The sequence below is a fragment of the Chrysochloris asiatica genome, unplaced genomic scaffold, assembly GCF_000296735.1.
Source record: "Chrysochloris asiatica unplaced genomic scaffold, ChrAsi1.0 scaffold00009, whole genome shotgun sequence".
Taxonomy (NCBI): Eukaryota; Metazoa; Chordata; class Mammalia; order Afrosoricida; family Chrysochloridae; genus Chrysochloris; species Chrysochloris asiatica.
In genome coordinates this window covers 23,087,685-23,103,460 of record NW_006408527.1, presented here as the reverse complement: position 1 = coordinate 23,103,460, position 15,776 = coordinate 23,087,685, and the positions used below count along the sequence as shown (strand labels likewise).

The 15,776-nt window shown below is 46.9% G+C and overlaps 1 protein-coding gene across 1 annotated transcript in view; it reads right to left on the bottom strand.

The window, feature by feature from the left end:
• Positions 1–5,864: 5,864 nt before the first annotated feature.
• CACNA1S (calcium channel, voltage-dependent, L type, alpha 1S subunit) overlaps positions 5,865–15,776 on the bottom strand; it is an 82,438-nt gene continuing 72,526 nt past the window's right edge. Inside the window, exons 35-44 of the mRNA XM_006834155.1 lie at positions 13,515–13,611; positions 13,102–13,204; positions 12,106–12,207; positions 11,654–11,778; positions 10,075–10,203; positions 8,795–9,039; positions 7,444–7,529; positions 6,623–6,714; positions 6,236–6,379; positions 5,865–6,089 (exon numbers count right to left, since the gene is read on the bottom strand). Of these exons, the coding sequence (XP_006834218.1) occupies positions 5,865–6,089; positions 6,236–6,379; positions 6,623–6,714; positions 7,444–7,529; positions 8,795–9,039; positions 10,075–10,203; positions 11,654–11,778; positions 12,106–12,207; positions 13,102–13,204; positions 13,515–13,611 (1,348 nt within the window). The remainder of the gene's footprint in view (positions 6,090–6,235; positions 6,380–6,622; positions 6,715–7,443; positions 7,530–8,794; positions 9,040–10,074; positions 10,204–11,653; positions 11,779–12,105; positions 12,208–13,101; positions 13,205–13,514; positions 13,612–15,776) is intronic.

The window sequence follows — 15,776 nt, the reverse complement described above, 5'->3', positions numbered from 1 at the left end:
TCTTTCTTGATTATTCTTTCAATCTGTTAAAGGCAATAAAAGATCTAACAAGGGGAGATTCACATACCTCCAGATGAGGTAGTGATACGTCTGGTACCCGACCCAGTTAGAGTGAGGCTGCGAAGGAGAGGGTGCCATTGGCCATGGGCTGGTCATGCCTCCAGCCACCAGGATTGCTAAGGCAACAAAGAAGTGAATTGAACCCCTCTCACCTCTAACCTCCAATGTGAGGTCTGTGCCTGTAGGCTGATGTGTCTGTCTATGGACAGTTGCACACCAGGCTCAAGATGGCTGTGCCGTCCCAGGCCAGCTGGCAGCCACCCTGTTTTTCTACTCTTCCTGCTCCTGTTCAGCTTCTACTCCCAGTTAACACTCAATCCACTTCTCTATCCTTTCCTCTGAATCTCAGGGTTTCAGGATCACCATCCATATCTCTTTCATTTGGTCCCTGGGTCCTTGTTGCAGAGGGTCTTCACAGTGTGTCTGCCTACTCTGCCACCTTGCCCAGGAAGTCTGTGGTTGATTTCTTGACTGCCTCTTCCATGAACATTGATTTGGATCCAAGTAAAATGAAATCCTTGACAACTTCAATATTTTCTTAGTTTATCATGATGTTGTTTATTGGTCCAGTTGTATTTTTGCTTTCTTTATATTGAATTTTAATTCATACTAAGGACTGCATTCCACTGATCTTCATCAGTAAGTGCTTCAAATCCTTTTTGCTTTCAGCAAGCAACATTGTGTCATTTGCATACTGCAGTTTGTTAGTCTTCCTATAATTCTGATGCCATATTCTTCTTCATATAGTACAACTTCCCTGATTATTTGCTCAGCCTGCAGATTGAATAAGTATAATGAAAGGATACAACCCTGATGCACACCTTTCCTAATTTTCAAACATTCAGTATCCCCTTGTTCTAATTTAACAACTGTCTCTTGGTCTATGTACAGATTCCACATGAACATAATTAACTGTTCTGGAATTCCTATTCTAAGCATTGTTATCCATAGTTTGTTATGATCCACACAGTCAAATAAAACACAAGTAGATGACTTTCTGATATTCTCTGCTTTTAGCCAAGATGTATCTGATGTCAGTAATGATATCCTGGTTCCATGTCCTCTTTTGGATGCAGTTCAAACTGGCCTTGTGGTCCAGTGCATTAACTCATTAACTCACAGGACTCCTATGCATGTTAGGTATGAATAAATGATAGTCAGGTCTTTTTTATAAATAAAAATGTCTTTTTATGGAATGTATAACTTATGCAGCACTTTTGCAAGTGTGCCCCGTGTGGCTTTTGTAGGATAAGCACTGGACTGGAAGGTCAGTTTAAACCACAAAGTTGGCAATTCGAGCCCACCAATAGTTCCTCTGAAAACCTATACAGGGTCATTTTGAGTCGGAGCTGACTTGATGGCACTTAGCAATAGCAACAACACTGTCTTATGAGCTTAGAGATAAGTCAACTGAGTGGAAGATAGTATAGCTGGTAGTTGTGACGTGCTGTCCAGTTGGTCTTCACTCCACAACCAAAAGGCCTTCTTCCTTCCTGGGCCCTAGACAGAGTGAAGGCAGGAGCCTGTGGCTGTGAGCTGAACAAAGCCAACAGGGAGTAAGCTGCTGAGGGCAGGGTCCTTGACCTCTCAGCTGGTCTTTCCTACATTGTTGTTTGGTATGTGCCCTTCAGTCGACTCTGACTCGTGGAGACCTCATATGACAGAGTACAACGGTTCCATAGGATTTTCTTGGCTGCAATTTTTTGCAGAAGCAGATCACCAGGTCTTTCTTCCGTGGAGCTGCTGGGTGGGTTCAAGTTTCCAACCTTTCAGTTAGCAGCCATTGCATCACCAGGACTCCTTTAGTAAGCAGTTATTGAGTTGCCAAACTGCATTCAAAAGTGCTCAGCCAGGGGCGGGAAAATCTCTGTGAACGTGACAGACATGGCGTACAGGGTCCTTAGAATGTGCCTGGGGTAAAACTACTGAAGCTGTCAATGTAATTACACTACCTGCTGCTGTAACCTGGGGAATATAGCCTATTCCATTTCTTTGCCAGACATGAGTGTTTGGGTGAGTGGAGGGTGTTCAGAGAAAGCTTGCTGCAGGAAGTCATATCAAAGTTGACATGTGAAAAATGACTAAGTGTCTGTTCAGTAGAGGTTTGGGAAGTTTTCTGGAGAAAACACATTCAGGCTCCAAATCGAGAGCAGCTCCCTCCTGCCTAGAATAGGGGTGAGGGGGAGCAGGGAGTGGGAGAAATGAGACACAGGATACACATGTAGGGGACAGATCCGGGAGATGTTTATAAGTTGAAGCAAGGGATTTGCACAATATTCTGAGGGCAGTGGGGGTACCTTGATGTACAATGGAGTGAGACGATTCATTTTTCCTTCAGAGACCAGTTGGAAGTAAGCAAGAGGACCTGGACAGTCAGTTCAGAGACCTTGTAAGAGAAGAGGCATGAGATGGTGATCAGGGGGATCAAGAAAGTGACTGGGGATGAAGGGAAGAGAAACACTCAGGAAGACGAATCTCTGGGGCTTTGTGAAGGTGTGGTGGGAAGGAGAAGTAGGAGCCTAGGATCGCACCCAGACTTTTGGTTTGAACCAGGAGTTGGTTTCCCTGAGATCTGCCGCACCAGAGGATTAGCAGGTTTTAGCAACGCAATCATGAGGTCACCTTTGTAGAAGGTGAGCTCTAGGCACGAGTGAAGCATATATGTGGGGTTGTCTAGGAGAATAGAATTCAGAGATTTGGAGTTTAGGAGGAGAAGTTTGGACTAGAAATAAGAAGTTGAAATGACTGATGCAAAGATGGAGTCCTGGTGTGGGCGCTGTGGGTTAATGAGCTGAATTACAAAGTCAGTTTGAACCACAAGGTCAGTTGTTCAAGCTCACCACTCACTCCATGGAAACCCTATACAGTGTCACAGTGGGTTAGAACCGACTCCGCAGCACTTAACAGCACCAATAACACCATAAACATGCAATTAAATCATGAGAGTGAGCTAAATCATCCAGAGTTATTGAGTGAGAAGCAAGGATCAAGGAGACAGAACCTTGAGGAACCTCTTACCTGAGAGGTAGGCTTGTCAAGGGAGAACACACAAGGGACTTCAAGTTGGAGCACATGAGAGGTAGCAGAAGGATCCAAAAGGTGCAAGGGTTTTAGGAAAGGGGAAGGGGTAAGTTGTATCTAATGCATCCTAGAAGTCAAGTAATATAAAGACTTAATGGAATTCACTGGCTTTGCAACAAGGTTGTTAGAGATATGGGTGAGCATCGTTTCACAGAAAGGATGGGGCTAAAGGCAGAATGCATGGGAATGAGACAAGAAAAGTAGAAACTGAAAGTAGACAAAAAAGATCACTTAAGTATGAATCTTGGTTCCTAAATGGAAAGACATGTAGACAGAAAGGTAGACAGACAGATGATAGATAGATGGATAGATAGATAGATAGATAGATAGATAGATAGATAGATAGATAGATAGGACAGCTATAAAGTCATGTGTGGTTAAGATGGAGTCACCTTAAATATGTTTCTAAGAAGATGGAAGGTGCCAATAGAGAGGGTGGGAGAAGGGATAATGACTGGAGTAGAATTTGAGGAGCTCAGAGGAGGAGAGGTCTGACTTCTATGGAGTCAAGAGAGAGGGAGGGGAGTTTATATCAGATAAGTCTACCATTTAAGGATTGTTGTTGTTGTTGATAAGTACCGTGGAGTTGTGTTCCGACTCATAGTGACCCTGTACAGGGTTTCCGAGGCTGTAAATCTTTACTGGAGCAGAAAGCCTCATCTTTCTCCTGTGGAACCGCTGGTAGTTTTGAACTACTGACCTTGAGGTTGGCAGCCCGACTCGTAACCACTATGCTACCAGAGCTCCTTTAAGGAAGTGTCCTTCTATGGTTTCTATTTCTCTTTAAAGGAGAAAGCAAAGCTCTTACGACCAGGGACCCAAATCAACTTCTGGGCTTAACTGAAACTGGCTACCGACAGTGGATTTACAGTACAGAGTGAGTCTCTTTGACTGGGGGCTGGCAGTTTTGGGCAGGCCAGGGAAGCCTGGCCGTGGGTTTGCCAGGAGGTGGCACTGGAGGACAGAGTGGTTACCACAGAAACCACCCTGGAGCAGGCACTTGACAAAGGCTTACTCCATGAATGAATGGTGAGAAGAAGAAAGAGCATCCAGTGAAGGGGACTTGGAGGGCCCGGGGAAATCCTCATTTTGCCCTCCCTGACTGCAAAACCATTGGCATGCCCCTTCATCTCTCTGCACTTTTGCGTCTTCATCTTTAAAGTCGAATGCACACCTACATTTCAAGGTTGTAGTGGGAATTAAGTGGATATTGTATGTGAATGTACTTTGTAAATTAACTGTACTGAGACCCCTGGCGTAAGAGAATGTAGGTAGCTGGCTATAGTAGGTGCTTGGTAAACAGTAGCTACTGTTACTGACCATTACTTGTATGGATAAGAAATGGATAGAGGCTACAGATCTTTGGTATCAAGGCCATAAACAATGCAGTGAGCACCTGGGTTGGCTGTGGACTGTGGCCAATGAGACCAGCCAGAGCTTCAGTGAAGGTTGGCTGTGGTGTGACCTGGTTGTGTCTGCTTCTGCCACGGATTGAATAGTTATGTTGAACAAAAGATATGTTGAAGTCCTAATCCCTGCACCTGTGAATATGGCCTGGTAGTCCTAATCCCTGTACCTGTGAATGTGGCCTTGTTTCAAAATAAGGCCTTGGAAGACACTATCCATTAAGTTAATGTGAGGTCATGCTGGAGTAGAACCATTGCCATTGAGTTGATTCTGACTCATAAAAATCCTGTAGGACAGCATAAACTGCCACCATAGGGGTTTCAAGGCTGCCATCTTTACAGAAGCTGACTGTCACATTTTCTCTCATGGAGCAACTGACAGGTTCAAATCACCAACCTTTTGGTTAGCAGCCAAACACTTAACCACTGTGCCACCAAGGCTCTTTATACTGAAGGTGGGTGGATCCTAATTCTCTATGACTGGTGTCCTTATAAGAGATGAAAAGATACACAGGGGCAGGGAGACAAAGGAAGGGCAGCCTGTGACCCTGTAGCTGCAAGTCAAGGGACATCTAGAGGTCCCAGAAGCTAGGAGAGGGGTGTGGGACAGATTCCCCCTCAAAGCCGTAGAAGAAACTAACATGGCCAACACTGTGGTCCCAGACTCCCAGCTTCAGAACTGTGAGGCAATACATTTCTTACAGGCTACTCTGTTTATGTGGTATTATACTATGGGAACCCTAGAAAATCAATAGGCAAATCCTGGGGATCCTTAGCCCCAGCCAGTGGAACTGGCCATGGACTTATAGGAGAACCCACACTCTCCGCATCAAGCCCTTCTCTGCCTGCCACAGAATAAGAATCCAGATGACCCCTCTGTCCTTCTCCTTGGCTCAGCTCCCGAGACCATGAGCAGGATTCCTGCAGAAGGAAATGTGGGAGGTAGGGAGAGCCGGTGGGCCCAAGAAAGGAGACACATAGATACCAGGTGCTAGTGTCAAAGGCCTGGAGAGTTTAATGTCCTGCTGGTAGGAGTCACCTATGCCAGACAGACATAGGCACTGACCAGACCTTTCAGAATGACCAGGGAAGCTCCATCTAGTCATGCCTTTTGCTGGTGAGAGAAAGGGCCCATCAGTCTACTTCCTCCGGATTTCATGGAGGTGGTTCCTGACCACCTTTCTGTCCTTCCATCTAGCTGCCGAGAGGAAGGGAAGCTGCCATGGAGGGATAACCCTTCTCTGTTCCAGTCCCTGTCCCACCCTGCTCCCCATTGGTCATGCTAGCTCTAAGCCCACATGGATGCTCTGCTGGTCTTTACAGCTTGGGAGGAATAAAAGTCTCCTGGGATCCCTGATGCTGGTCCAGGCTGCCCAGGGCACAGGCCAAGCCCTCTGGAAACTCTCGACCTTTTAGTAGCTCTGTTGCTGCCACCTCTACTTCCTCTGGTTCCATCTGGCAGGCATCTGCCAGGGCTTGACCTGTTGCCATGACGAAGCCAGCATCATCTGCCAAGGTGTCCAGGCCCCCTCGAACCAGAGCCTGTAGGGAGGAGAGGAGGTTGGATGGAGTCTTCCTGGGGAGCTGCCTTTGAGGTCTGCCTCACTGCCCCTGCCCTCTCTGGCCCCCAGGCCATAACGAAGCCACCCCTCAATGCAGTCCACTGCTCTGTCCCAGCCCCACCTCACCTCTTGGATCAGCACGGCAGTAGCTGGAGTGGGGTGCCCGGAAGTACTCTTCTCGGTCATACCCCTGTGGGGTATTTCCTCTGGCTGAGATCCCAGAGTGGAACTCTCCCTCTCCTCAGGCATGGGACACTTTACTTTGGGGCTCTGTTCCCAATGTACAAAAGCAAAGACCTCAACAGAAATACTGGAGCTCCCTGAGATCCAGTACACAACACACAACACTTCTACTTCCCACCAATCAGAAAGAATCTCAGCCAAGATCCACAGAAAAGGGAGGGTCCAAGAATCCAGTCCCTTCTGCTATCCATGGTCATGTTGGTGCCATTCCTTCCCCTGCCATAGCCCTGCTCCGAGGATCAGGCCAGGTGGGGTCTCTTTCCTTCTTACCTGGCAGGGGACAGGAAGGGCCTGGCCTCTGGGCATTACCCGGTGGGTCATCTGTCCCTTTAGCTTCTCTGCAGAGGACTTGCTGTGGGGTCCTGTGGGGGAGATGGGACAAGGAGGAGAGTTGCTGTTGACTGTTCCCAGGAGCACTGAGTCAACAGAGTCCATCTGGGCTGTCCAGCCAGACTTTGCCAGCTCACCAAGATTATGGGGCTCTGGAAGGCAGGAATATCCCTTACCCTCCCACCTCCAGACTAGTTGCCTTTTTTATGTTTGGGAGGGGAGACCAGGGTCACAGTCTAGTCAAACCATTTTCCAGTGTGCCCATGTATGTGTGCACACAGGTGTGTGTGTGTGCAGGGAAGCAGGGGGAGCCCCTATCACCACTGAATTCCAGGATCCTTAGGCTCCTACACAGTGATCTAGGACTTCCTAGGAGATTGCCAGATTATCTCATGAAGGGATACAGGGCCAAGATGTCAGTGGGTTTTGGGGATGCCCTTCCAAGGACCTTTTGGAGCCCAGGATGCTGACCCAGAGAGACTCCAGAGCTGGGGCCTGGGTTGGGTGTTTCCAGACAGGCCTGTGGAGGGCGCTGTTGCACAGGCTTTTCTCTCCCATCTCACTCAGCCACCTAGATGGCATCTTTCTCCTCTGACTGGATGATCAGTTGGTCTGGACAGCACTCTCATTCCAGAGTCCAGGTGGTTTCCATTGCAGCAGGCTCCTGAGCCAGTTTCCCAGGTAGTAAGGAAGTACTCGTAGGGCTCCTCAGACCTCACTGAAAGAAGGCTCAGCTTCTTGGGTGCATAGCAGGTACTGACCTGGGGCCTGGTGGGGTTGATCAAAGGCTCCTCCTCTGGCTGCAGGCATCTCTCTTTCTCCAGGGAACTCCCTTTCATAGTGGACACTGAAATGGATGCAATGAGGACTGCTGATTCTTCCACCATCCCTGCCCCTCTGCAGCCCCAGATGTCTTCTTCCTCCAGGTTCTGCAGCACCATAGCAAGGCCACACTCTCCACCCCAGCCAGCCTTGGTGCTTTTGCCTCCGCTACACTGCTCTAGTGTCCTTTGAGATCCCACTGCTGTGGGTGGTGCCCACCCTTCATCTGCCTCTTGTCCAAGTCTGCATCCAGGTCCAGCCTCACATGCATCAGGACAGTGGCTCTGGTTCTTCACTGGGGAACATTAGAGACTTGTGATGGCCGTGTCCTACCCGTAGCATCTGTGGTGATTTTTGAAAACTCCTTAGATGTTTCTAATGTGCAGCCAAGGATGAGAACCATTACTTAGTGTATTCTAGTCTTCTCCAGCCCATAGTGATCAATGACCCTTCTGTACTTTCAGTACATTCTTTGATCACTGGCCACATCCCCCAAGAACACTACAGCTCCCTTTGGGACAAGGCCCAGGTATGATGCTTCTATATCTCCAGGGCATCTTGCACCATGGTGACTCAAGACTGCATGGTCTTATCAAGGCTTGGTGACTGAATTCAAGGGCTTTCTTTGACTGGAAAGGGGTTCAGGCAGCCTTGGACATGGGAAGTACCTGACTTATGTCCTGCCTGCCCCTAACTGAGGATTGGGAACTCAGCCCTTCCAGGACAAAGTGACCTACAATCACCTGGCCCCCAGGACCAGAGCAGACATTCTTCTTGGAACCAGCCCATAGGCTATGGTCACTGAGAAGTTCCCTCCCTCCTCCTGATTTTTCATGACACGGGCATAGTCACAGTAGAGACAGGGATCGTTTCAGAGTTGGTGAGAGGGGAACGACCCAGAGCAGTGGGATCTCACTGGAACCAAATCCAGCAACTAAACCTTATTGTCCACAATTTTCTATAGTACGGATTGCTGATGAAGCCCCCCCTCTTTCTAATCTATAATCTGTTCAATGTATCTCAGATCCTGGACCTGCTGTTGGTTGTTAGCATAAAAGAACCACCCAACATTGAGGCCAATGGTGACATGAGGCTGCCGCCTGCTGGCCTAAGCAGTCTCTACAGCCCAGGCCAGCTTCTTGGCATTAGGTGGACAAAGGGTTCCCAAAGGACACCAAGACAAGCAACAGTCTACTCTACACATTTCATGGACATCCCCTTTCAAGCCAGCTTGGAGGGTTGCTAACCTTATTCTCCCAATCCTATCCCAGTATCCCTAGACCTCAGTACCTGGAAAATGCCTGGGTGTTGTTATGGTTGTTGTTGACAGTGTTGGCGTTGGCATTGTTGGTATTGGCACGAGCAAGAGGGTTGGTGCTTGGGTCTTGAGGGAAGTCCTCTAAGAAGACAGGTGATTCCAGTTCCTCCATCTCTATCTCAGCAAACTGGAGGGGTCTCTGGTTGGCCATGACGGGGGGCAGGGAGTTGGTCCTTTCCAGGAAGTTGTCTACCTGACCAAACAGGCCTCCAGTCCTCTAGAGGTAAAGAGGGAGATGGAATAACTGATGTCAGGAACTGGAGGATGAAGGGCTGATGCTGTTGGGAACAAGTGACGATAGTTGCTATTATGGTGAAGTGTCCTTGAATTGGTTCCAACTCATAGCAAACCTGTATACGGTTTCTGAGGCTGTACATCTTTGTAAGAGCAGAAAGTCTAATCTTTCTCCCATGGTGTGGCTAGGGGGCTCAAACCACTAACCTTGTGGTTCAAATCCATTGCTTATCATACAGAGAACCACCTTACTCCCCTAAGTGATGATTTGTTAAGTACTGCCGAGTCAATTCCGATTCATAGAGACCTTGTATCAGGTTTCCAAGGAACAGATGTTGAATTTGAACCACCAACGTTGGGGTTCAAACCTACTTTACAGTCCAGTGAATTAACCCACAGTGCCTTACCAGGACTCCCAAGTGATGATACTGGGAGAGGAATCCTTTAAGGTGAGAGAAAAATCAACTGAGCAGTGAGTGCAGAAGAAGAGACAGTCGCCACTATTAGGGAGCTAGATAGGACATAGTTGAGGAACTGTATAGAAGACACAGACATGCAGATACAGAAATATGGTATAGAGATGCTAGTAACCATGGAGAGAATACTAAATGGGGACACTGGAAAACTGGGTTCTAGTTTCACCTCTGCAACAAATTATGGGACCTCTCACAGCATCTGTGTGAGCCAATTGTTTCCTCAGGAATAACCAGAACATTTTAACTAGGTGGTCATTGTAGTCCTCCTAGTTCACAGCTGAGGTAACATGGAATGTTGGAGGTTGGGAGAGGGAAGAACAGGGTTTAGTAGAAGACTGGAAAGTGTGTTGATTCCATATAACACCTTGAGTAGGTCAGGTCATTGATTTTGAGTCCCGAGAGAAGTGGTAATGAGGTGGAGCGGGGTCTCTTCACTTCCCACATTACCCTCCTGCACTGCTGGACTCCTGACCCTCCTTCTCTCCTGGACTTTTCTGCTTGCTCTGACTAGACCACTAGGGGTGGTCACAATCCCCACTGACCCGGAATATCCCCTCCTCCATCGCCGCCTCCACCATGGCTCTCTCTAGCTCCTCCTCAGCAGTCAGGTCTCCTGAAATAGTGCGGTGGATCTCAGGGGCTGCCTCTTCCTCAATGGTCCGCAGTCCAGCCTGGGAATGGAGAAGAAACTCAGCAAGCCCTCCAGTCCAGGAGAAGAGCACAGAGCTGCTTCCCACTGCCCCACTCTCCTTTGTAATCCCTGCAACCAACTGGGGCCTTCCTGAAGCCCCAGCTCTGGTTCCTACCCTCCCTCCTGGCTCATTTACAATCCCAGGGCTCTATGAAGCCACCAGATCGTGCTCTGGCCTCTGGTATATCTGGTCCTTGCAATCATTATTTTCAGAGTCTTTTTACAACTTCATTGGTGAGATTTTATGCTCTCCCCATGTCACCTTGTTGAGAAGTCTTTATACTCATTTCAGTCTTCTAGTCACGTCACCTCTTTTGATTGCACATTTTTTTATCTGACCAATGAGGAAGGGGACAATTCAAATTGATGCCAACTTGATATATTTTTAAAAAAATGAGAACACAGCATCGTTTCTGTAGCTTTCCTGTCCAAGAAGCATATCCTAAATTCAGCATGAGGAAATATTAGAAATTAACTTAAATTGGAAGACAAAGTTCTAAGGTCATGGAAGTCAATGAAAGACCAAGAAACTGACCCAGATGGAAGAAGACGCGACAACTAAATGCAAAGTGTGTTTCTGCACTGGATTCTTTTCCTATAAAAGAGATTCTTGAGGCCACTGATGAAACTTGAATGGGGCCTGAGGGCTAGATGTAGTCATGTGTCTCTGCCAATTTCCTGATATTGATGGTTATATTGTGCTGATCTAGGAGAATGCCCTTGTTGATAGGGAATATACATTGAAGTGTTCTGTATAGATGAAATAGCATGTTGAGAATTATTCCCAAATGGTTCAGGAGAAAAAAAGTTTTTGTACTATAATTGAAAAGATTTTAAAGTGTGAGATTGTTGGAAAATAAAGCAATTGAAAAGGTGCTTGAGCACACAGCCTAAATACATGTATATTTAATGAATTTACCAACTGTGCATTACAATTGGCATAAAAATAGATAAGAAAACATGAGATAAAGCATCAAGCTTTAGTTTTCTTTTCACACCCACTGGATCATCTTTAGCACTCCCTGAGGGATCTCCCTTAAGAGTTGTTGTTAAGTGCTGTTGAGTTAGTTCCAATTCATAACAACCCTATCTAGGGCTTCTAAGATGGTTGGTAGGTTTGAAATGTCGACCTTACAGTCTAGTGCTTATCCTAAAGTGTCACATCCAGGCTCTCTCTATAGAGACCACTGTTCTTATGCAATTCAAGTCCCTTAAAAAAATCCCATTTTCTTTGGTCCTGTCATCCCTAGTTGAAGAGCTTCTGGTTGGTACTTCCATCCAGAACCATCCAGAACTGGTATCTTGTTTCCTTACTCCTACGTGACATGGTCTTCCCTCTGTGCTTCCATCATTGACACCTCAAGGGCAAGGAGAGGAACCTGAAGTCTGGCAATGTGGGGAGTCCTTTAGGGTTTAGGTGTTGGGTTTACCTGGATCTGTACTGCATCCTTCTTGGGCCGATACCCATAATATTCCTCCTGGCGCTTCATAAACTTCCGGAAGTGCTCTTGGATAAGAAAGGTGGCATAGAACTTTCCCACGGTCACCTCATCATCTGCAGAGGAGCCAACAAGGAATATGCTGAAGGCTCTTGGGAATCTGGCACTGGATGCAGAGTGGAAGCCATGGTACAGATAAGGACCCATCCCTGTCTCTTGCTCATTTGACCAATGGGTAGTTTCCACTCTGACATTGTTAGTTGCCCTGATTGATGCCCACAGGGTTTATCCAAGTTATTTATAGATAGCCTGGGCCATTCTCCAGCTCAGAGCCCTTTTCAATCTCCAGGCCATTCTCAGATTCCCATTGAGCTTCTTGGAGGAGCACCTTGCTACCTTTCCTCAGCTGCTTCTGGACTCTGGTCTCCCAAAGGTGCACCCACCTCCTATTGGAGGAATGACCTGATCCAGTAGCTTCATGCTGGTTCTCTTCCAGATCTTCTTGATGATGGCCCTCAGCTCCTCATTGGCCTGCTCAAAGTTACCTGGGGGCAAGGGAAGAGCAGGAATCACCGCAAAGTCATCCAGGCCAAGCCAAATACATTTTGGGAAGGCCACTACACTCTGAATCTCTCAGAGAGCCATTCATTCATACAACAAATATTGACCAAGGGTTTCTTTTGTGTCGGGCACTGAGCTGGGCACTGGCACTGAGGTGGGGGAGAGGTAGCTCAACCATGTTCTTATTTCCAACATTTTGGAAATACGAGTTTGGACTGCCAGTGCCTGCCTTTGAAGGCCAACATCTCCTGCTCTCCCCACCCCAACCCAACAAGCCTTCAATTTCCAACTCCCTGTGGCCATCCCCAGTACCCCAAGGCAGACTGCTCTGACTTGGCTTCTTCCTGCTTTTGGCCTCCCTCTCCATGTCCTCCCAAGGTCAACTTTCCTGTTGCTGTTGCAGAAGCTTGAGTGGTCCTGATGTGGGAATGGCACTGATGCAGGTGGAGTGAGTGAGGGCTCCAGGCCAACACTGAGATACCACCCTAACTCCTTCTTCCTGCCTCCACTGTGTCTGTCTCCCTGGCAGGCAGGGACTTGCAGGTTTAGTGGAGCTGAGCACAAACTCCCATCAACCTACCTGAGTACATTCTCTGCTTCTGCAAAGTCTAATTTCAGAAACTCCCTGCCACATTTCTGTGCTAATATTGTCACTTCTCTGGCCCACTTCAAACACAGCTGATAAGTGTGGGGACAAATTCCTGGTGGCCTTTGCCCTGTGGGATATTCGCAAGTTCCCTCCGAACCCTAGATAGCAGAGGGTTTGGGGGCCATGACTCTTGATTCCAATGTTTAATTCTGAGAAAGTGACAAAATATGCTCTAGAAAAATTCATGCTCTGAGAGAAGGGAAGGGGATGCATGCTGGAAGGCTCTCACCTTCTGTCTTGATCTTGAGTGCCGTGCGAACCAGGGCGAAGAGTGTGGCATTGAAGGTGACTGTGCCGTCACTATTCAAGGGCATGTTCATACCCACTAGCCGCTGTGACAGGAAAGGAAGTGGTTCAGTGCTGAAGGGGGACCAGGCCAAGCTTGGCAGGTCTCTGTGAGCTGTGTTAGAACATGAGGGCTGGGAAACAAGCTGAACAGGACACCGTGTTACATCCATGAGGGGATGGAAAGATGAGTTGAGATACATTGCTAAGAGTGTTGGTCCTAGGGAAGGGCTTGGAGACCCACAAAATCACTATTCTAAAATGACATCCCCCCTCTAACCACCACCAATCAGGGTCCTCTCCACATCTGTGCCTGGTTCTCTCTCAGGACCACCCTTCCCTGGCAGCTCTGATTACCTTACATGCTACCCGGTGTGGGCAGAACTTCCCAAAGCCCAGAGGGGGCTGGATCCGCCTCAGCAGGGTCACCACATCCAGGTGTTTGATTCTCCCCCTGTAGATATGCACAGACTTGTATACCCAGCTTTGCCAAGACCCCTGTCCCCAAGAAGAGAGCCAAGAGATGGAAAATACTTCCTCATTTTCAAAGCATGCTCAAGAAGTGGAAGCTGAGCTCCACTTTTGAAGAAGAGACAATGTTTAGATTCCCCATTGCCCAACACTTGGAATGACCGCTTTTCCTCTGGACCACATTCTCTCAGAAAGGGGTTCTCCAGACTTTACTTTCTCCATGGCAGAGCCGTTCTTGGGTTTTGGTTAAGTTGATAGGGGGCTCTTGGGCTACATTAATAAAAGTGGAGGATATGGATCAATGGGAGGAGGAAGCCCACTTCCAGAGACTGGTCCAGAGCTGGACACCAATAGGACCATGATCTCAGAGTAGGCAACCAGGAAGGTCAACTGAAGAGAGGAGCAAAGTGAGAGCAGTTGGCGTGTGTTGCCTTGAGAAAAGACAAGTTGGAAGGTCTTATTGGCTTGCTCTTTTTTCTCATGGCTGGCTTGGGAAACAGATTATATGTCTCCTGTCTGTCTCCAGGGTAGAATTAGGACTTATGAGTGGCTGCTAAAAAGAAGCAGGTAGTTGTTTTTTTGTTTTTTAAGTTTTTATTGTGAATTGAGTGATAGTTTACATGGTATAAAATTAGTTTTACACTCATTGTTTCATTGTAATGATTACAGTCTCCTCTGTGCATCATCATTCAACAGTATTTTCTTCTATTTCCTCTGTTTGTTTTTTTTCGGGGGGGGGGAATCTATATTAAACACTCAGGAATATATAATCATTTAAACAACCAAAGGGCACATTCTGCATGTCTGCCTCCTGTCTGCCAGCACACAGCCTTTCTCTTTCTACCAGTTGAGAGTACTCAGCTCCTCTATCTCTCCATGTCATCATCTCTGCTACCATATCTGGTGTTGCTGCTTCTCTGGATAGGGTCCCACATTCCACTCTTTCTCTTCTCCCTTGATGGTCCTAGGGTCCTCTGTTCCTGGACTGTAAGATGAACTATTCCCCCCTTTTTGTTACAAAACTGCTTTTATAATTCTGACAGTTGCAATTACTCTTGATAACAATTACTCACTGTTGAGTCGTATGAATCTTATCCCTATCTCCTTTCACCAGATCCATCTAGACAAGATGAAAACTATTCAATGGGGACTTTATCTTCCCTCGCACACTCTTAAACTAAACTCCCTCTTGAAAACTTGTAATCCAGTCACTTTGTGCCTCTATCACCCCCACATTTTAGGTAGCCAATGTCTAAGTTGCCCGTCCCTATCTACCCTGTATACAGAGAAGATAGCATTAATATTTGATGTGACGACTCCTTCCCTCTCAATTGGTATTTTGAGCTACTACATCCATAAGTATAGGTCAAGTTCATAAAATTGTAGCAATTTATACTTGTTTCCATTATCAAAGAAATTTCTTTTTATCTAGAAGCAGGTAGTTTTTTGACTCACCTGAAGTACACACTTTAAAATATAGTTGTTATAGGCAACTTGTTCAATATCACACAAATTGCTTTGAATCTTGGTTCCATCTCTTACTAGCTGCGTGACTTAACCTCTCTGAACTTCACTTCCTTGTCTGTGAAACTGAGGTGATAAGAAGACCTATGTCTCCTTAGGTTTTGGAAGGATTAAGGTGGATAATACATGTAGTATTTAGTCCAATGGTGACACATAGGGCACATTCATTGACTATAAGCTTATTGAGTCCCTGAGTGGCACAAATAGTTAACGTTTCACTAATACTGAAAGGTTGGCCTTTCGAACCTACCTAGAAGCACCCCAGAAGATAGCTCTCACAATCTGCTTCCAAGAGGTCACAGCCTTGAAAACCCATGGAGCAGTTCTACTCTGCCATGAATTGGAATCGACGTAATGGCAACCACTACCATGAGCTAATTATCTTTTTAGGAAGGATTGAAGAGAGCACTGGTTCATCATCTTAATTTACATATGAATGCCTTGAGTCTCTTTTTCATAATTTTCAGATTCTAACCCCTTCTCTGGGTTTGGGCCTGGTACTGCATTTTCAACAAGCTCCCATACTTCTGGTCAGCTGACCAACATTTGGAATAGCTCTGAAAGGGTAGTTGCTATGAGTCAGGCAGCTAACCTAAAGGTCAGCAGTTCAAAACTACTAGCTGT